This window comes from Arachis duranensis, chromosome 8, assembly GCF_000817695.3.
Source record: "Arachis duranensis cultivar V14167 chromosome 8, aradu.V14167.gnm2.J7QH, whole genome shotgun sequence".
NCBI classification, from domain to species: domain Eukaryota; kingdom Viridiplantae; phylum Streptophyta; class Magnoliopsida; order Fabales; family Fabaceae; genus Arachis; species Arachis duranensis.
Genome location: NC_029779.3, coordinates 8,613,672 through 8,636,836, shown reverse-complemented (window position 1 = coordinate 8,636,836; position 23,165 = coordinate 8,613,672). Strand labels below are relative to the sequence as shown.

The following is a 23,165-nucleotide window of genomic DNA, read 5'->3' as shown; positions in this document are numbered from 1 at the left end:
CAAATTCTACTAAAAATGAATTTGCATGCGTAATGGAGGAAGAGGCTTATGCTTTTGATAAAATTTGAAGAGGAAAAAAAAGTATATATTTCCTTATGTATATGTATATTAAAAAAATTGATATAAATAACATATGTTAGAATATAATTAGGATCAGTTAGCATATCTGGATATTTATTATAGGATATTACGTTTTTAGCATTTATAAATATCCTTCTATATTATATTGTCATAGACAACTTGAATAGACAACTTGAGTAGACAACTTAAATATATTCAATAATACACAAATCATTTTTTCAGTTTAATCTCTTGTTTCTAATATGGTATCAGAGTCATGGTATCCTCCTTGAATAGGATAGATTGTTTTTCTTGTGGTGAACTCACCGTAGTTTTTTTGTATTTTTTCTATGCCATTTTCTTTCCCTTTTGTCCTTCATCGGAGCTTTTTCACCTTACTGCCTAGCCTATTTTCTCTGTCTTGTGTTCTTTTTCGAGTCGAATGATCAAACACTATTGTCATCCACTGCTTACCTATTCTTATGAAGAAATCATATAGTTTTCTCTCTTTTTCGGCAGTTCCGTATGTGTTCTCTCGGGAAAGTTTCGTTTGTGTTTTCTCGTGGCAGTTCCGTCTGCGTTTCGTCTGTTTTTCTTTGTGGCAGTTTCGTTTGCGTTTCTTTCTGGCAGTTCCGTCTGCACTTCCTTCCATCTGCGCTTCAGACAAACGGCAGTTTCGTCTGCGTTTCCTTCCGACAAGCGACAGTTCCTAGTTCCTTCAGACAGCAGCAGTTCCATCTGTGCTTCTTTTCGCCAGTTCTGTCTGCATCCGCGGCAGTTTCATCTGCGCTTCCTTCCGACAGCGGTAGTTCCATCTGTGCTTCATTCTGACAGAGGCAGTTCCGTCTGCGCTTTTTTCCGGCAGTTCCGTCTGCCGTTCTATTAGTTTATGCATTTTTTTTTATTTCGTTGTATTAATTTTTAAATAAGTTTCAAACTCAAGTTGTCACTTGAGTTTGAGGGGGGATGTTAGAATATAATTAGGATCAATTAGCATATCTGGATATTTATTATAGGATATTACGTCTTTATTATTGATTCTGATAGCATATATAAATACCCTTCTATATTATATCGTCATAGACAGCTTGAATAGACAACTTGAGTAGACAATTTGAATACAGTCAATAATACACAAATCCTTTCTCCTGTTTAGTCTCTTATTTAAAACAATGAAAGAAAGAGAAAAAACTGCATAAATTGATAAAACATGTGCAGACGGAGAAATAATTTGTGTATTATTAAGTCTATTCAAATTGTCTAAAATAATACAATATAGAAGAGTATTTATAGGTGCTAAAAGAATCGTAATAATAAAAATATAATATCTTATAATAAATATCCAGATATGCTAATTGATCCTAATCGATCCTAATTATATTCTAACAACATAACTGTTTAAATAATAATAATAAATATGAAAACTAATTTAAATTGGCCTAATGGATAATTTACTAGTCAGGTTATAGGAGTATCAATTATAATATTCACTCGATGCGGCTGCAGAACGAACAGATGCAACTCAACATTCTATGACAATCTGAGTCTCAGTTGTAACTTGCCTCGGTGATAAAATATCCACTTGGTTTAATTTGTTTGGTCAAAGTTGGTCACTTAACCAATCATCTCTCTCTTTTTTAAACTACCAACTTGGTGCTTATAAATTATAATATTAAAATTCAACTCTGCAACTAGTTTTCATTAGTAATTGTGATATTATTAGTGGACTTCACATTATTATTATGAGTGTTGACTGTGTTGTTTAGATTATTGGGTCAACGATTTTTTAATTTCTCACTGTCTTGCATCCAGCATATATACATGTTTCAGGTTAAAATCTTCTTAAGAACCACCAATATTTTTTTCATTAAATGTAACTATCCTAATCTCGTTCTATTGTTGAAGCTTTTGTATTTTTCATATATTAACATATATATATATATATATAAATTATTATATTCCTAACACATCCTACCAAATTGGATCATATTGCAAAAGATACGTCAAAATTGAATTTTTTAGTTGATTAGGTAGGAAACTTTTTTCTTTTTTTCTTTTTTCACCCCATACTCTCCAAAGAATAGTTGGACCAAAAGGAAATATTGGAGAATGGAGGCAATAATAAACGATAGTGTGAATGTTTTTTCAATATACATTGCTGTATGATCTAATAATCAAGTATACAATAATTATGATGGCTTTATTTCTACTCGTTCTTGAATCTCTGATCATGATTTTAGGAATAAGGTCAATAGTATTGATCAACGTAACTAACAGAGACCCGCAAGCATCACATGGCCCATCATCTTATAACCGATGCATGGATCAAGCCCTCTCTTTAATTTAATTAATCTCTTAGTTTTATGCATGCACATTCCGCATATATAGATATCTGCATATGATTGCACCAACAACGTAACGCTTATTACTGCTTAATTCTACCTACCTAATAAGCTATAGTGAATTATGACATACATGCAAGCAATTTCATATATTGACATATTAATTATTATTGGAAATAATGAATAATAAGGAGTTAGAGACGTGGAAGCCAGTGATCCTCTAACTACGAATACGTACGTTGGCATCTTTCGTGAAAGCAACGTTAAACCCCCACGTGATTCGAATGTTCCTTTTTGGATCGAATCCCCACACCTATGATTGCAACCCTTAGCTGCCCCATACTCTCTCATTTAATTTATACTGTTCCTTTTCATCATCAATTCTAATTAATTACCAACTCCTTCTAACCTTAATTAGCTTCAAATTGCTGTTTCTACTGTTAGGTAGTAAGGATAAAGAGCACGAAGTTTTAGGGCTTGTTTGGGTGAGTTTTTAAGAAAAGATTTTTTTTTGAGTTTTTTTTTTTAAAAAATCTTATAGAGAAGTAAAAGTAATTTTATGTTTGGATATCTCATGTAAAAAAATCTTTTTATCTATTAATTATGTTTGGGTATAACAATATAAAAGTACTTTTTTGTTTATTTATTACATGAAAAACATCTTTTTTTTAGGAAAAAAGATCTTTTAAAAAAGATGTCAATTACAGCTTCTCAAAAAAGATCTTTTTTATTTTACTAGTACTTTTACTTTTACTACTAGAAATTTGCCAAATACGTTAAAAAATAAAAAAAGATCTTTTTTCATTAAAAAAATATCTTTTTTTAACAAAATAATGAGGCCCAAACATACACTTAATCTCGCATTGAAAAAACATTAAGATGCCAAGAGTTTATAAGATAAGATATTAATTAATTCGATATATTAAGATTTTGAGTTTGATATGTGTTCACTTTTTTAGGTAAAAATTGATGTGCAGCTGTTTTTATATAAATTTGATAGTAAAAATTAGGTATTTTTTTATTTGATTTTTCTCTAAAATTTCTTTAATGTTTGAAAGTTTTTTAATAGTCAAAATAATCATCTATAAAAAAGAAAAAAAAACAAATGAAGAATCAAGTATTATTCATCTTTAATTTTTTTATCTATGACTAAAATGATTAGAATATTAATATTTTTTAATCATCTAAAAACTTTTCATATAAATTAGAGCACCACAATGTATATATATTATATTCATATGATAGGTTAATTAGCAATAATGGTCATCATCATCACCGGTCTTAATAAAAAGTTTTTTTTAATTATTGTGGGATAAAATAATATCTGAGAAATTGAAAAGTATTATTGGAATTTGATTGAATTCTCTGTAAGTAATTTAATTATTAATGTATTTAAAATTCTGGTCACGGTATGTATTTTTGCAATTGATATGAATTATGAATAATTTTAAAGTGAATACAAGTTCACACTAATAATATATTAAGAGAGGAATTGAGCAAGATGAGTAATTTATAATAAAAAATTAGGCATGTAAATGTGGTGATATGTGAATGGTCAATTGTGGATTAAGGATGATTATAGAATTTGAAAATGATGGAAAGATATGTGCCACGTAACCCTGTAATGCACGTGATGATGGTGCCATATGATGTGTATAACTGGCAACTGCATATGTATGTGAAGCTTCCTGCATAAACCAAATTAAAGTACCGTCCACACTAAATCCAATACACAGTATTGTTTCATACTCATACATTCTTGCCGACTTTTCATTAGAGACTCAAATCCCACCTTTAATTTCTCCTTAAAATACTAAGTATTTACTTCTTAAGGAAATGAAATCTTCTTAAAGAATAGGGTATTTAAGACCAAGACTAGTTATAATGACTTAAGTAGCTAGATATAGATGGATCTTTGAATAATAAAGGAGAGAGGAATGGATCTTTAATTTCATATACTTTTGAATAATGGACCAACCCTTTAGATGCAATAAGATATCTCTAGTATTAAATATCAACAAATTTCGTAATTTGTAATTATTAATCAGTTATTGTTAATATTTTTAGTGGTGTGAAATTTTATCTAATAATATAAATTTTTTCATTTTTTTTACTAGTTAAGTGTTAGTCAAATTTTAATAAAAATACTAATCTCCTAAATTTTCTCATCTCTAATTTTAATATATGTGGCCAATGCTTTATATTACTGTGCACATATTTAAATTTGGTTGTTTACCTCTTTCTTAATTCGATAAGGTAAAAATAAGTTTATCGTATTTAAGGATTAGTTACTGACTAATAAATTATTAAATGTATACAATAAAATTTGAACTCTCGACATTTACTTAAGCGAATAAATGAGCTGACAAATAATCTAAATTAATTAATAATTAACTAAATCAATTGTAAAAATTGTTATATAATAATTTAGTTGGCTCGTCTAATAGTTTTGGACTATCAAATTGGTTTGACTTAAGAAGGTAGAGCACGTGAGGGAATGATATATATAGAGACGGGGGAGGCGGCTATGAAAGTGCAGATATGATGCAGTTGCACACACCCTTCCTTAATGTTAACGATTTCTCAACCGCCCACGTTATAGTTCCTCTCGACACACAAATACACACATACATGCTCTCTGCTCTCTCTGCTTTCTCTCTTCTCACTCTCAACTCTCAAGTCATCCATTAAATGTTGCCATCAAGTGTAGATCACCATATCATGCTGCATAACCATATCCCTATGCCTATGCCACCAAGCTGGAAACCTACCATAGAGGTAGCCCCTAACTGCCCCCGCTGCGCTTCAACCAACACCAAATTCTGTTACTACAACAACTACAGCCTCTCTCAGCCTCGCTACTTCTGTAAGGCCTGCCGCCGATACTGGACTAAAGGCGGCTCCCTCCGCAATGTCCCCGTCGGCGGTGGATGCCGCAAGAACCGCCGTTCCAAGTCCACCAGAAACCAAACGCAACACCGCCTTCAGGGAGAAGACTACTCATCGTCATCTGCTGATGCTCATCAACCATCATCATCACGTGACATAGACATGGCGGTTGTGTTTGCCAACTTCTTGAACCAAGCTCCAATAAGTGAGGATCATGGCGGTTCGTCTTCCTCCAGCGGTGAGACCGAGAACGATGCAGTAGTTGTGCAGCCGAAGAAGAACAATGATTTCGGAGTTCTATGTGCTGACGTGGAACCTTCTTCGTTTGAACAAGAACTGAGTCTGATGAGTGGGATCGAGTTGGATGGATTTGATGATGTGGTCCAACATGATTATGGTGTTGCTACATGGCAACCACCACTACCACCACCATCAATGATGCAGATGCAGGAGATGGAATTCTCCATGGTGCCATTGATGAATGAGCATCATGATGATGATGATGAGTTATTGATGATGCCATCTTCTATGAATTTAGTAAGTGATGACGCTTCTTGGAACACTAATAATTGGAGTTCTTTTGATCTTTCCACCATGGAAGTCTTCTCCTCCTCGTCATCAATTAATTAATTAGAGTCTATAGATCTCATTTTCCGGATATATATCATGTATTCTTCTTCCTATTATTTCATAAGGACAGAGATTACTTCTAAGTTACTTATTTTGATACCAACCAAGAAGGAAATTAAAGTTCATGTAACGGACCCATATATACAATAAAGCTCTACTTTAGCTGCTGTAATAACCATATTTGATTTTTTTTTTTCTGTCAACTATAAATAAATAAAGGGATAAGTAATCAAATTCATCTCCAAGATTATTTTGGATTTAAAATTGTCCTCAACGCTTAATTTGATATTAACATCGTTCTTTTAACTTTTTACTGATAAAAATACCCTCCAGTCCACCACCACCACCTTTACCACCATCACCACCTTCCTTACTCTTAGAAAATATCAATAATCAGATTCAAGAACACAATATTCAATACCAATAATAACACATTATTCAAATTCAAAAATAACAACATCAAATTCAACAATAAAATCAACACACAACAACAATAAAATAAAAAAATAACAAATCAAAATTAGAAGTAGAAGCAGACCCGAAACAAAAGCAGAAGCCGAATTGAAAGCAAAAGCCGAAGTAGAAGCCAAATCCAAAGAGAAGCAGAAGCAGAATCGGCAAGGACGCAAAGTGGCAGCAAGTTCCCCTCTTCTTCCCTTCCCCCTTCCCCCTCTTCCTTTCTCCCCCTTCCCTCGCGTTCTTTCCTTTTTTTTATAATGTTTTATATTAAGGATAATTTAGTAATAAAATTAAAAATTATTAAAAATGACAATTTTAATATCAAATGAAACGTTGGGAACGATTTTAAATTCAAAATAAAGTTGGAGATAATTTTATTTGTCTTTATTTAGTCTCTAAATGTGAATATAACTCATGTTAGTCTGTGAGATAATTTTTTACGCACACACCTTAACAGAACATTGAAATGACACGTTGAATTCTGTAAAACGACATCATTTTTGTTTTGAGACTCAAATAGTCCAAAAAATATCATAAGTGGTGTTTATTGAAATTTTTCCTTCCAAAGCAAGTGATTTGGTGTCGTTTTTGTGCTATTTGAGTGTCAAAATCAAAACGGCATTGTTTTACAAGTTCTAGCATGACATTTGGTTGTCCATATCAGCACTTTATTAACGTTTTTGTGCCGCAAAATAATTCAGGGACTAATATGAGTCACGTTTACAAAGTTTGGAGACTAAAGAGGCAATTGAAACTGTAAGAACTAAATTGAGGTTCGCGTGTAAATTCATAGATCAAATTGAATATTAATTCCACTTACTGTCCATTTTTTTATTATATTTAAAATTTCTAGAGTAAAATCCCACCGCAGTCCTTAACCAATTTAGGAACTCTATTTTGCCCCTTATCAATTAGAAAATGACACTGTGGCCCCTAACCACTAACTACGTCAAACCTTCCGCCCTCTGTTAATGTCTCCGTTCAGAACTAATGGATCTTACTTACGTAAATTGTTAAATTAACATGTGTCAAGCAACAATTTAAAGGGACAAATTGCTCCTCGATTTTCTTCTTCTCTTTTCTCTTCTCTTCCTCTTCACGAACCATAACACCACTAGACCAACTTCCTTCTCTCCTTCTCCTATCCACTATTTTTGGTCACTATCATCATCAACATCCACCACCATTCTCTGCATTATCTCCTTCTCCTCTCCACCATTTTCGACCACCATCATCATCATCATCAACTATCATTCTCTGTTTTCGCTGCATCGTTTCACTACCATGATGATTCTTCTTTTAACCAAACCAAAATCACAAAGTTATATCTCTTTCTTTACTTCTCTGTTCATTGCTGACAACCACAGTGTCACCACAGCTACCCTCTCTTCTTTTTTCTTCTCCTTATCCTCACAAACACAATCCTTCATATCTAGCTCGCCTCTGTCTCTATTTAGCTTTACACTAAATTCTAAATTCGCATTCCAAACAGAAAATTTTACATTAAACAAAGACAGTAAATTTTTATGGACCAACAATTAGTTGACTGCAAATATTATCCATACACCAATTAAAATACTGACACACTCTATAATCACCAAATCACTCTTTCACATAAAAATTGATACTTTAAGTAGATATTTATATTCAATCATCAAAATTCAAAAAAAGACAACTCATAAGAGCATATCATAAATTAAATTTAAATATTTAAACAGATAAAATTACTCAATTGAAGAAGAAGAATAAGAAGAAGGAGGAGATGGTAGTAGAGTTGTGCAGTGAGAACAGAGAATGGTGGTGCCGTGGATGTTGGTAATGATGGTGGTCGAAAATGGTGAAGAAGAGACGGAGAGGAAAGAGAGTTGGTTTGGTAGTGATCTGGTTCGTGAAGAGAAGGAGAGGAGAAAAGAGGTATGGCATTGAGTTATAATTGAACAATAAAAGGAAGAAAAAGAAGTAAAGTGTTCTTGAACTCTCCAAAATAATAACGTTTTGCTGATTGTACAGGAGGTGATTTGTTCTTTTAAATTGTTGTCTGACACGTGTTGACTTAACAGTTTACGTAAGTAAAATTCGTTAATTCTGAATGAAAATATTAACGGAGGAAATAAAAAATCTGACAGAAATAGTAGTTAGAGACCACATGAAATGGATAAAGACTGAAGTAAAATTTTACTCAAATAATTTGAAGTTTGACATCAGAATTATGTCCATAGTTAAATCCTTACTTGTCTTTTTCTTTTCAGTCCAAAAAAGAATAAATAAATATGTTTCATACATGTATGCCTTTTTAGTAGGGGTGTAATCGGTTTGGTTTTGGACCAAAAACCAATCGAACCAACCTGATCGGTTCTACAATGATACCAACCATTCGGTTGGCTGTTGTTTAAACAATCGAACCGAATCGAATTGAACCAATAGCAGTTTGGTTCAGTCGGTTTTTTCGATTTTTTTACACCTAATAATCAGAATTTAAATTACCATAAAATGAAGTTTAAAACCTTCAATAAACTAGAATAACAAGAGTATATCACATCCAAATTCAATACAAATTCAACCTAATTAAACATAAAACAAAGACAATTAAAAATGTCTAGCAAAACAACAAAAATAAACACACTTTAAACCGAAATAGTCACTTTAAAACAAATAAAATCCAAACAGCCACCATGCTTAATCTGAATCCATACCAGACTCATCATCATCTTCTCCGGTTGGTGCAATTTCTACAAAAATAAAACAAAAAAATATAGATTATGAACATAATATAGATTATAAATTATAAACATAAACCATGAAAGGAACTACAAATTTCTTTTTTGCATACCTAATTCAAGTTTCTCAAACTCTTCAATAAGCTCCTCAAAATCAGTTGTCATTGGAGAAGCACGAAGCCAATTTTGTGTGCATATCAATGCCTCAACTGTCTTTGGAGTTAAAGAACTCCTATAGTTGTTAAACACTCTTGCACCAATGCTAAAAGCTGATTCTGAAGCAACAGTCGAGACCGGCATTGCTAAGACATCTCTAGCTATTTGGGATAAGATAGGATACTTGCTAAAATTTACCTTCCACCAATTCAATATGTCAAAAGTACTTTGATCACGAGGCTTCTCTAAACCATCCATCAAATACAAATCCACCTTATTCTTGTTGATGATCTCATAAAAATGCACCTCCTTGAAAAAATCACCAGTCATATCGCCATCAGGTACTCTTACATCTGATGCACCATCCATTGTTGCTGAAGTAAAAGATCTACCCCCATTATTTGCATTCACATAACATTCAAACATCTTGGAGAATATATCTTTCACTTTTGCACCCAAAAAATCAGAGCATCATCCTTATCATATAACTTTTCAAAGCTAAAATTCACAAACTTCAACTTGTATCTAGGATCAAGAACCACAGCAACAAAAATCATCATATTGATATTTTTTATGTTACCACAGTACTTGTTATACTTAAGCTTCATCCTCTCAGTCATACTCCCAAGTAATGGATTTCGACTACCACAAGAAGTCTTGAACACTCGCAAGATCTTACAAAACTTATGAAAATATTGAGAAGAAGTCACAAGCAAACTACCAGACACACTCTTTGTAAAAAATAGGAGCAATAAATATGAACTCCTATAACCACTTAGACACCATGTTAGCGAACAAATTAACCAAATAATTAAAGCTGTTTAGTAGAAACTAAGAAAATTGTTAATTTTTTATTGGATAAAACAGAGACCATGGTTTGATAAACAAGATAAAAAGCAAGAATAATAATTAAGCAACAACAATAAAAATTCTGCAGAAAAAATTTCAATCAAACTCATCTTTCTAATTAAGCACAAACTAGCAACAACAATTAGAGACAATAATTTTAATCAAACTTGTCTTCCTAATTAAGCACAAACCAGTAATAGTTCTCAGAGATAAAAATTAAAAATCAAACTCATCTTATTAATTAAGAAGAGACTAGCAACAACAATCAGAGGCAAATTAAATTTGATATACTATGGCAATATAATGATTTGTGAATTTAACTAATATATGTGTCTTTAATCAATTATAAAAATTTGAAAATCAGATTCTAACCTCCGAAGAAAACATTGTTCAGGTACTTTTTGCAGGAGAGGGTTCGGCGACCAGAATGCTGATCGGTGACTGGAGTGCTGCTCCGCTTAGGGTTTTTTTGCCACGACTTAGGGTTTGTTCCAACAACTTATGACTGGACGACGGCATGGACTCAGGACTGCACGAGGACGCGATCAGGACTGCACAAGGACGCGAACTGAACGATGCTGCTGGCTACATACACGACAGCGCTGCTGTTTGCTACGCCTGAGAGCCTGTGACAGAGATGAATGGACGACGCTCTCTGGCTCTCTGGCTCTCTCAGGCTCTCATTCTCTCAGGCATGGCCGCATGGAGGAGGAAGAATGGAAGATGGAAGTGAGCTGTGGCCTGTGGGTAAGTGGGTATCTCGTGTCTGTGTAAGGAGTGAGCACTGAAGGTGAGTGGGTGACTGTGCCGTGCGAGTGAAAGGAAAAGAGAGTGAGACTGTGAGGGTATTCAGTGTTTAGGATTTTATTCCTAGGTTAAATCAGTAAGAATAAATCAGTAAAAAGAATCCCGAGGCAGAATCTTTTTCGGTTCGGTTATTATCAAACCAATCGAAAATCGAACCGAACCGATTGGTTTGATTTGAAAAAAAAAAACCAATTTTTTTCGATTTTTAGTCAGTTGTTATAATTTTTGGTTTGATTTTGCGGTATTTTTCGGTCCGATTCGATAACTTAAACCCTTACTTTTTAGTCCCAAAAAAAGGTGCATCACGGATTCACATACACAGGTTGCTAAAGAGAAAAAACAAAAATAAAGCCAAGTGGCTTACTCATATCATATAACCTTGTCTATAGTTAATTAGTACTTGAATTTTGAGAATGCCGTTAATGTTGTATTAGAATTCGTTATTGAGAGAATACTCGAGGGGTATGTATACAAAAGAAAAAAAAAAGGTTCCTATATAGATAGCTAAACATTCCGTAACACAGTAGACTATAGAGTATGGTCAATTTAATCACGTATTCATTTCATTAAGTGAATCTGCGCTTAAAGTCTTGAACCAACCATGTGGCAGTAAATGTAAAAGTGTGTATAGTCATAAATAAAGCATATCTTACTTGAGAGTAGTACATAACTACTTGATTGTGATTTTTGGCGTTCAATCTCACAATCTCAACTTAATCAAATTTTATATATGAACGTGTGAGTGATTTCAGTAAAACTGATGAAGTGTACACTCAAATTAAACTATAAGATTTTGAAGCACAAATTAACTTCCATGTGATGGTTGTGTGCACCACCATCAAAGATAGGGTCTCAAGGGTAACCCCAAGTAACATATATACTAAAGTCCTAAACAAGGGACGGAGGTGCGTCCATCCTCAACAATAATGTATCTATGACTATCATCTTATGGGTTTTCATGTACATGTAAACAATCAAGGAAATATGGCATTCGACTTTTATTGGAAGGTAAAAATTCTATTTGTAATTATTTTTATGTGAATTTAATAATTAAGAGTTATTAAATAATAATTATTTTTATTTAATAATTTTTAACTAATAATTTTATATGAAGATAACTGTATGTAAATTTTAACCTAATTAAAAATACTATTAATATTCTTAAAAAACAGTAACAATTCAATTATTATTACAATCTTTTATTTATGTCTTCTCTAACTTTTTTGTATATATATATATAAGTTAATGAGAGTCATCATAGTTAATTTTTAAGGTTTGGTATGATAAACTCAAGTGAACAGTATAAATGAATGTATCTAATTTTAAAAAGATTAGAAACTTAAATATATTTTTTAATTGAAAAAGTATAGGTAGACAATGAAAATATTAAACAATGTGAACAATGGATATATTGGATGTTCAATTCACTAAGTATGCAGATGATTATCCTAATATTAAAATTTAGGTGAGTAATTTAGGGTGTAGTGTGTTTTTACTTTATTGGGTCAATTTTAAAACCTATTATTCACATTATTTACAAAAAATATTATCTATCTAACAAAATCCTTTTAAATTTTTAAAAACTTAAATGTTTACTAATTAAAAGGTCAAAGGTCTATTTATTATTTTTTTTCTTATATTTTTGTTTTGAAGTTTTACTCTAGAAATGAACTTGGAGTGAGAGTGGTCCAGAGTCTCTGCATGTGAATGACAATTATATTAAGTACTTACAAGAGACTAATAACAAAATCAACACGTTTATAAATAGGGTATAAATCACTTAGATTAAAAATGAGTTAATATTCAAAATCATCTCTGAAATATATTCTGATCTCTATTTTAGTTTTCGAAAGATAAAATTAATCGAAATCGCCCCCGAAAAATACACGATTTGGTCGCGTTAGTCCTTCCGTCGGTTGGATGATGACGTGGTGGGTTGATGTCACGTGTCGCGAGATAATTGGTTGACGTGTCAGATCAGTGACACGTGGCACGCCACGTGCTACGTGTCACTTGAGATGTAAAAAAGTTATTTTTAATCAAAATAGTCCTTAAAAATTCAGACGTAAGTCATTTTCATCCCTAAAATTTTAAAAAATAATCAGATTAGTCCTTATATAATTTTTTTAATTTTTTCTTGATAATATTAAATTTGAAATATTTTCTGATACTATTAATTTTAATAGAAATGTAACTGACAAACAAAAAATTAGTAATGGTATCTTTTCTTCTTAAAAATTTTGTCAATAAAATTATCTCTCTCCTTTAATTCTTTTCAAAATCTCTCTTATTCTTTTCTAAAACCTTTTTCTTACATTATCACATTTTACTAGAATATATATATACTCAAAATTGAAATGTATGTATTTGTTAACCTAAACAAAGTTATATACTCAAAATCAAAATTTATATATTAAAAAAAATTATATAATCTATCTCAAACATATGAAACACACAAAAATTTATGTAATTTATCATATGAAACATATGAAACACACATATAATCTATCATGATAAATTTTTGTGTGTTTTATATGTTTGAGATAGATTATATAATTTTTCTTTTAATACATAAATTTTTGTGTGTTTCATATGTTTGGGATAGATTATATAATTTTTCTTTTAATACATAAACTTTGATTTTGAGCATATAACTTTCTTTAGGTTAACAAATACATACATTTCAATTTTGAGTATATATACTCCAGAAAAATGTGATAATGTAAGAAAAATGTTTTAGAATAGAAAAGAATAAGAGAGATTTTGAGAAGAATTAAAGGAGAGAGATAATTTTATTGACAAAATTTTTAAGAAAAAAAGATACAATTACAATTTTTTTGTTTATCAATTACATTTCTATTAAAATTAGTAGTATCAAAAAATATTTCAAATTTAATATTATCAAGAAAAAATAAAAAAATTATATAAGGACTAATTTGATTAATTTTTAAAATTTTAGAAATGAAAATGACTTACGTCTGAACTTTCAATAACTATTTTGATTAAAAATAACTTTTTTACATGTCAAGTGACACTGTCATTGACTGATACCTGGTGTCCCACGTGTCACTGATCTGATACGTCAACCAATCATCTCGTGACACGTGGCATCAATCCACCACGTCATCATCCAACTGACGGAAAGACTAACGTGACCAAGTTGTGTATCTTTCGGAGACGATTTTGATTAATTTTATCTTTTGATGACCAAGATGGAAATCAAGTATCTTTCAGGAACGATTTTAAGTATTAACTCGATTAAAAATATTACGCGAAGAGGTATTTTATATTTATAAGTAGTTTAGGGTATAAATCAAATTATTACGGCCCTCGGTGGCATGGTCATTTGTCTAGTAGAAGATTAATACGCGGAACCCTCTCGTAAGTGTGGAGCTAGCTACTAATGCGCTCTTCAAATCAGATCAGATATAATAAATTATATATTTTAGAATTGATACTCGTTTTACACAGATTGTTTAGGTGGACTAGAGCAGATATGAAGAGATAGGAACAATTTTCATCCGGAATCTAATATTTGTTAGTTCACAATTAACCATATTAAAGACTTATAATCAAATTATGATATATGATTGAAGGCGATGAGACGGTACGGTACGATAGTGTGTAATGTGATGCATGAGTTAGCATCATAGCACGTGGATGTGACGCACACCAACATTGGATATGGTTATGGCCAGATATATATAATGAATGTATGTTTGTGGTTAGATTATAAAACTAAAGACTACCCCATCTCCTTCTAACTATCTTCCATCACTTTCTCTATTCTTTTCAGGGAATTCACAAACGGAATCACCTCTCTTTGATATCAACCTTCCCCTAGCGTCACATTATTGCTATTTTTCTCTCCTACCACTCACTACATATCATTATTAATGTATGTGCTACGTCCATCACATTCAACTGTTTTTTCTTATTTAAAACTTTGTCATCTATTCTAAAAATAACATACTTGTATGGATAAATTAATTGAATTACTAATGGGGAGTAAATAGTCAAATTAGTCTCTAAAAATTACTTATTCTTTAAATAAGTCATCAAACAATTTTTTTAATTAAATTTGTTCTTCAAATATTTTAAGTTAGTCATCATTTTAGTTTTTCTGTCATTTCCATTGCTAATGGCATTAAAATTTGTTGACATGATACGTTAAGTGAGTGACATCACAACATACACCTAATAGTTGCGACTAACATAATAAATTTATGGAATTAGATCAATTAATTTCAAATTGAGGAATCCCAATGCCTCAAGTTCTCCTTTCAGTTAAGTTTTTATTTGATCTAATTTTATAAACTTATTATACTAATAATCAATTAAAATTTCTATGTGTGTTGTAGTATCAGTTAATGTATCACATTAATAAATTTTAATATGATCAACTAAAAAAAAAACAAAAGAACTAAATTAAATTAAAATTTTTGAAGAACAAATTCGATTAATTTTTTTTAAATTAATTTAAAAAATAAATAATTTTTTAAGGATGAATTTGACCATTCCTCGTAATTAGGTTGATATTGAAAAACTCTTTACAACAACATAGATGAAATCCACCAATGCCAAGTCTATTTCTTGTGGCTGGCATAAAATACAAATCCACCAGTCATTAATTATTTGATATTGACTCATCAAATTTTATAAGTAGCAAATAAATAATACATAACTGCACGTCCTTCATTCACTTTAATTTGTGGGAAGCCATTGGAGATACTCAAACATTTCAATTCTTCTGTCCAAAAATATCAAAAGGATCCTTTCTCTGTTGGGTATTCCTACTATCTTGTGAGGCATGGGAGTCAAGAATTCCTGTTCCAAACACACCAAATTAAAATTTGGTTTAGTTACAAATATATGTCACGCCAGCTAATAATTAATTATTTAATTATTATGGGACATATATACCTTCCCCAATTAGTGGATAATTATCAAAGACCGTACGGATTGACTTTATCAATTTCTACACATACAGAGATATGATCAGTGCCCAAATAATCGATTCATATATCAATTTTTAATCATTAATCAGTTAAAAAATTTAAATCAATATATAAATAATATATTTAATATATTTAAATAAACAATAATTAATTTAACGACTAATTTTAATATACACCAAGCATTTCTGTACATGCATACCAGTACTAGGTCCCCAGGTTTTAAAGGAAGTTCCTCCAAGCCGGTTATCTGGCTGCAATGAAAATAAAATTTTATTAATAAAACATAGAGTTTAATTTTGATACGTGCAAAATATTTTATACAATTGTGTAATCATATCTATTTTTTTATATGATTATTCACGTAATTAATATAAAAAATAATTATTTTTATTCATGTGATGTTACGTAACTAAATACACGTGTAAAATTATTTTATATTGACTGTGCATCAAAATTAAATTCTAAAACAAGTAGTTTGTTAAAAATTTATACAAAATTACTAAAAAATCTAACTTTAATGGAGAAATAGTACTACCTAATAAACAATCTTCCTTCAACTTCTTCAAACGTAAAGATTCTGAATCCACTTGTGAAGGGTATCTTCTTCCCTTGCCACTCTGCACAGAAATGCATGGGGGAAATATTCTTTAACCACATATGATTTTTGTTTTTCTCAAATATCATTTTATCGAGTTTTATACTCTATTCCTATGACAAATTAATGGATAGTGGACCATTTTAATATAGCAGGAGAAAATAACACTAAGAGTCCCTATACATAAATATTTTTTTTTAATCATTAACAGAATTTCATTGACTAGAAAACAAATTATGGATCTAATCAATATATATAGACCTTCTCTTTTTTTTTTCTTTTTTTTGCCTTTTTTGTTTTTATTTGATCTTGTATCTCATTGATAAGCCGTTTTTCAGTGAGATCGAATTTTCAGTTTTTAAATTTTCATAACCAGTCAAACTCAAAATGCATATTGAACATTTGACATAAACAAAATGGAGAACTCTTCCCAAAAAAGAATATATGTTAAATATTGGGCTGTTTTCTCTTGTATATCGAGATATTATTAAATGGAACTACGAAACAAACCCAAGTATTCTCACAAAAAATTAACCCAAGTATTAACCAAAAATATAAAAAGAAACCAAGGTTATATGTTTAATTGAATTTAGAGATGAAAAAATAAAAAATGATGGTTGGAGTTGACAAAAAATCTTAAGAATTTCTATAGAATTTTTTTTTATTTTTGTATTTTGACTCAATAAATTAAAGAATTCTCTCTATTTAATTAATTATAATTTCTGTCGCAACTAAGGTATTAGCTTAAGTGGTAAATCATTTATCTCTTAATATGCTGTGTATGGAGTTAAATACATACCTAGGTGCCAGTAAACATTGACTGAAGAATAATTTCTCTGATCCTCATCAACAATTTCTAGCTTAATTTTAACACTTTCACCCAATGCATCCATGGCACTCTCCAAAAAGTTGAGCACATTCTGCAAAAATATTACTTCTATATCATTTAATTTAGTGTCACAAATTTCATTATTACTTACTTAATTATTTTGACTTTGACTACTAGATAGAGAGAAAGCAAAAGTTGAAATAAACCTGTTTTCCTTCATAGGGACCGTAGAAGAGGAAATCATGATAAGAACAATGTTTGGGTGAAAGCAATTGCTTCATTCTTTCAATGTTTTTTTCTTCCAAGGCCTTATAGAAATGTAGCACTAGTGAACGTGGAGAACGATCTTCATCTTCATCATAATCATCATCATCTAATAAACCTTTATTTGATCCATCATCGTGAATGCACCATGCAATGTAGCACTTCTCTTTTTCATAATAATTATTATTATTCTTCATCCTGCATTGTCCCATTAATAATGTTGTTAATGTGGGTCTGGCTTTTATGTGTAATAATAATGGTGGTGTGAATTTCATGATTTTGTTGTTGTTGTTTGAAGATATTCCTAATGCATAAGGGATTTGCAAAGATGATGCCATTATTGTAACATGCAATCTTGTTAATTGAGACATGGATCTTCAATTATTTATATACTGTATTATTATATTACTTGTTATGCGCTCTAAGAATCAAGAATCTATCTCCAATTCTCCATATAGAAGCAAGGAATAGAATATGTATTTATTTATAAAAGCTGCCTCTAGATTCTACATTCACAATTTCCTTTCTGCCACTCCAAATTTCTATCTATTATATATGTAGAGTTATTAGTCAAAATCATGAAGTTATATTAGTTATCAAAAAATTACACACTTTAAATTAGTCTATGAAAGATATAATTATGAATTTGATTAGTCTTTATGTCAGTTAAATCAATCATATTAAGTATATATTAAAATTAGTCACTAAAATTAGTCATTAATATAATAAAATATATATTAAAATATAAAATATATATTAAATATAAATTAAATAATATATATTTATATATAAGTATATAGTGGTTGAATTTAATGTATAAATAATATTTTTGTAATTAAATAATGGCACGTGATATAAATTATGCTATGACGCATTATCGTTTAATAAATTGGATAACTAAATTTGATTTATTTATCATATATATTTTTTAGAAACCGGTTTGAGGTATATAATTTTTTGAAGACTAAATTATCGTCCATGTGATTTTTTTAGATATTTATCATTGGTTGTCCCAAAAATCTATACCTGATGTACTTATTAAGGAGAGTTTTATTATCACTATAAAACAATAATTTAAATTTAAATTATAAAACAATGAAAAGCTTAATTGTACAAGTATAGATTCATTATTTCGATCCCCTAGTTTAGAATTTCTAATCCTTCAAAGACCAAATTAGTTAGTATTAGTTCAAATACTAATTACCTAACATTTTGTTTAAGAATATAAATTATTCTCCTCTATGTTAGCTCTTTCACTTTCGTTATTAAGGAATTATAATTTCTCCGCTTGATCATGTATATAACTAATTTTTGTCTTGAATAAGAATCTAGAGGTGAACACAGTTAACTGGAGTATTCGATTATCTGTCTAAACTCGAACCGAACTAATTAAATTGGTTTTGGAATCAACGAATAATCGGGTTCAACCCGAATCAAACTAATAACTTTTGTTAGTGATTGGTTCAGATATCGATTCTTGGCGTGCGGAATCCGAACGAACCCGTAAACCCAATCATATATTAATTAAATAAAAAAATAAAAATATATATAGTTTTTAGTGGCTTTTAGTGAGATTATTCACTATTAATATGTTTTGATTTTAATGAGTATAGTTTTAATGTATTTGGTGTTTAACATATTTAGATTATTTTTATTAATGTTACATGTTTATTGTACCTGTTGAATTTTTAAGATAAAAACTTTTATAAATTTTAAAGTCATCGGATACCTAATTACGCGAACCAAGCCAATCCGTTCTTAATCGGTTTGGTTTGGTTCAAGTACGTGCACAAAGATACAAATTCGAACCGAACCAAACCAAACTAATTACATTTTAATCGATTCGATTCTAATTTCACCTTGAACTTGAACCAAACCGACCCGTGTTAACCCCATAAAAATCTTTTAGCTCCGGAGAAAAAAGAAGAGGAGAAAAATATTGACATCATACTAAATACAAAATAAAAAATGGACGGGAGAATTAATTATCCATATATAATTCAATAATGAGAAAGCAGAAGAAAGTAAATCAATTTTTAATTATCTAACATTAGTCAATTTTTTTAGAATTTATAATTTGAATTTAAAATAAAAAATTTATAATATAAAATCTAAAATTTAAAATAAACAAAATAATTAAAAAAAGTAACTGAAATTAACTAAAAAAAACCTCCATATTTTTTAACCCACGGATCAGTCCCAATGTCGCGCCATCACCATAACCCTAAGTTATACATGCTATTGCATTGTTCATCTCTATTCAAGAATATATAAAAAAAAATAAAGAAACATTTTTTAAAAGTACATATATTATGTTTTTCTTTTTTTATTTTTATTTCTGTATATATATATGTATGTATGTTGATTTGTTCAATACGTTGACATGTTCTTTTCGTATTTTTATTGGTGAGTAAATTCATTGAAATGTTCAATAACCAATAAGGTAGTAAGTTATATTATTATACTAGAAGAGCTGGTGAGGTTTGGTTAAAATGTCAAACCTAAAAGATGAGCATATAAATTAAAGTTACCATTTCCGCGAGTTTGGTCGTTACTAACATTATAATTTTCAATAATGTCGTCGAACATTGCATGTAGTATATGAAATGGGATTTTTTATTTAAATTAAAAAAATATAATATTTACCAATTTAAATAATATATAAGTATTTATTGAAATACATTTAGAGTCATATATCAGATGCGTGGGGAAAACAAAAAAATCAAACATATCTCGGATGCAGTGATCTCATTATGTATAACAGGACTCGTTGGTCATATCTCGGGTGCACCCGAGATATGAACAAGAGAGCATCTCGAATACACTGCATCCGAGATATGTTCATATTCTGACATCGGACACTGCGTCCGAGATACATGTAAGAAAACAAAACAGAGGCACTACATCCGAGATATAGTCAAGATTATAATTAGGGTCTCAACACCCAAGATATATTGTACAATAAATCTATTTATAGAGACCATCCTAATACCTCTCCTCACGCAATTCACAAACTATTATTTTCTTTGTTTTCTTTCAATTTTGCTCTGATGGAAACAATCAATATTTTTTGTGGTGGTTTATCCGAATGGGATAGTCAGGCATGTGATGAAAGAGTGATATTTGAGTCTAACAATACTGTGATGATGGGCACTTACTGGGTTGATATCCTGGATGCGCTAAAGACGATCATGCTGCGTATTTTGGGAGGAGTAGGAACAAAGGAGGTTGGGAGAATTGCATATAGATTTCTATATGCGCATCCGAACAGTGGATTTATGAACCAGTTATTCTGAATAGACGGAGATTAGCATGTGAGGTCATGTTCGACGTACATGCGCGACTGATACCCCAACATGTGATGGAGTTGTATGATGTGGTTCGAGATGTAGTTGCCGGGGATGGGCTGTCTCCTCCGGGTCCTGAAGTCGTGCCGCTCGAGCCGACACCAAACCACTATACCCAGCCTCATGACAGTGCCGATGATTCCGACAATGAGGGCGATTCCACCTATGTTGTCGGGTCCGAGTCGTCGAGTGATACAGTGTCAGATGATGAGTTTGTACCGGAGACTCCCAGTAGCAGCGTTGGTAGGTTTCTGCTACCTCCGCCTTTGGCCATTGTGATGAAGGTCGTTGGTATGGTCACATGACTACGAACTTATCGGAGTGTATAAATGCCGTGCTTAAGGGAACGAGGAATCTTCCGGTGGCAGCGATTGTTTGGGCAACACATGAGCGGTTGCAACAGTTGTTTATGCGTAGAGGACGCGAAACACATGCTCAACTACAGGGTGGACAGATCCACTCGCAGCGGCTGTTGACAGCTATAGATAAGAACAGAGAGAGCTTGCTGATGTTGCGAGTCACCCATTGTGATCATAGGGCATCCGTTTTTAGCGTGGAAGAGATGGAGCCAGTAGATGGTTGGTCACAGACATCATATCGGATTCGTCTTTCCGAGCGTACATGCAATTGTGGCCTGTTCCAGTCATTGCATTACCCATGTCGACACACCATGGCGGCACGTGCAGCTGCGAGTATTGAGTGGGGTCATTTTGTGGACCCCGTGTACACGATGGCCTCTGTATTCAAGGTATACGAGAGGGAGTTTCCACCGATACCAGACGAAAGGATGTGACCTCCATGGTACGGTGCACGCCTGAAGCCCAACCCAGCCATGAGGAGGAAGGCATCGCGTAGGCCGGTATCCACTCGGATCCAGAATGAGATGGATGCTATTGAGCGTGCGGAGAAGAGATGTGGGCTCTGCCACGGAGAGGGCCACATCAGACGTGGGTGTCCCAATGCGCCCCACTCGGATCCATGACGACGCATGCAGTTTAGGATTTAGGTCTTTTTGTTCCAATGTTGTCACTTTGATGTACTGATTGTTATTAAATATGTTTAATATATAATGAAGAATAATTTCTATATAACTAATTACCTTCAATTGTTATGAGACCATTTTTCATCTATAACATTACAATATTTTCATCAAAAAAACATACAATATATTTATAACATCAGATCTTGACCATATCTCGGATGCAGTGTCCCTGTTTTACTTCCTTGTGCGTATTTCGGATGCAGTGTTTCATGTCAGAATATGAACATATCTCTGATGCAGTGTATCCGAGATGCTCTTTTGTTCATATCTCAAGTGCATTCGGGATATGACCAACGTGTCCTGTATCACAAATCAAGGTCACTACATCTGAGATACGTTTAATTTTCTGTTTTTTCTAATGTATTCGAGATATGACTCCAAAAATAATTTGGTAAATACTTATACGTTTATTTAAATTGGTAAATATTATTTTTTTTAATTTAAATAAAAAAATCCTATGAAATGTGATATTTATTTAAATAATAACAGGAATAGTGACCAAAATGCTCTACGTATACACGGAACGTTCTTTTTTCTAAAATACGAATTTGTGAAACATAAAAATGTTACTCTTATATTAATTAGGTATTGACGCACGTGAGAGAGGCCATTTCAACATTATTTCTCACATGACCATGTCTTCAATTTGTTCTGGTTCTAGTACCACCTATATATATATATATGAATCCCTCACTAATTAATCAAAATTAAACTAATTCGTACCTGCAACATATATTGACTAATTGATTATTTGTTTTAACCACGATTTTAATTTGTACAAGACATGCAGCAGGAGTAATTTATATAATTTAATGGATAAATTAAAAATACATGGAGAGTTATATATCTAATATACAAGTATGATTCCGCATAAATTGTTTTCTTTTTTTTTTACTTAGGCTAAATTTCTTTCTATAAACAAAGATTAGTTAACTTTTTTTATTATTTGCATAATAAAATCACCCGTCCTAAAAATTTAAGTTAATAAAAAAAGTAATATAATAATTATATTTTTAATAATCATAAAAATTTTAATAATATCAATTTGTTTTAAAAATATAAACTTATAGATAGAGACATTTAATGATTATAATATGTATCTAACTATTGTAAATGAATCATTTAGCTTCTAGAATCTCAAATCTTAATTATAATTATAATGAGCTAATGCTCTCGAGTTCTCTTAAGTTAGATAGTTGATACTAAAGGAGAAATGTTAAA

At 31.2% G+C, this 23,165-nt stretch overlaps 2 protein-coding genes across 2 annotated transcripts; one reads left to right on the top strand and one right to left on the bottom strand.

Annotated features, from left to right (window-relative positions):
* The first annotated feature begins 4,955 nt into the window (after positions 1-4,955).
* Positions 4,956-6,060, top strand: LOC107460580 (dof zinc finger protein DOF1.2). The gene has a single exon (XM_016078947.3). It carries the CDS (start codon positions 5,094-5,096, stop codon positions 5,919-5,921), a length of 828 nt encoding a protein of 275 aa, XP_015934433.1. The 5' UTR covers positions 4,956-5,093; the 3' UTR covers positions 5,922-6,060.
* A 9,366-nt stretch (positions 6,061-15,426) lies between these two features.
* Positions 15,427-17,894, bottom strand: LOC107460578 (uncharacterized). The gene is made up of 6 exons (XM_016078945.3): positions 17,498-17,894; positions 17,262-17,382; positions 16,403-16,484; positions 16,067-16,118; positions 15,833-15,887; positions 15,427-15,736 (listed from the first exon to the last, which is right to left on the bottom strand). Exons 1-6 carry the CDS (start codon positions 17,891-17,893, stop codon positions 15,651-15,653), a joined length of 792 nt encoding a protein of 263 aa, XP_015934431.1. The 5' UTR covers position 17,894; the 3' UTR covers positions 15,427-15,650.
* Between the last annotated feature and the right edge of the window lie 5,271 nt (positions 17,895-23,165).

Excerpts from the sequence above, each read along its gene's own strand:
- LOC107460580 (XM_016078947.3), top strand. The coding sequence starts at position 5,094 with ATGTTGCCATCAAGTGTAGATCACCATATCATGCTGCATAACCATATC.
- LOC107460578 (XM_016078945.3), bottom strand. The coding sequence starts at position 17,893 with ATGGCATCATCTTTGCAAATCCCTTATGCATTAGGAATATCTTCAAAC. Across the intron at positions 16,119-16,402 it reads GAAGGAAGATTGTTTATTAG|CCAGATAACCGGCTTGGAGG; the intron begins GTAGTACTATTT and ends TTTTCATTGCAG. Across the intron at positions 15,888-16,066 it reads AACCTGGGGACCTAGTACTG|AAATTGATAAAGTCAATCCG; the intron begins GTATGCATGTAC and ends CTGTATGTGTAG.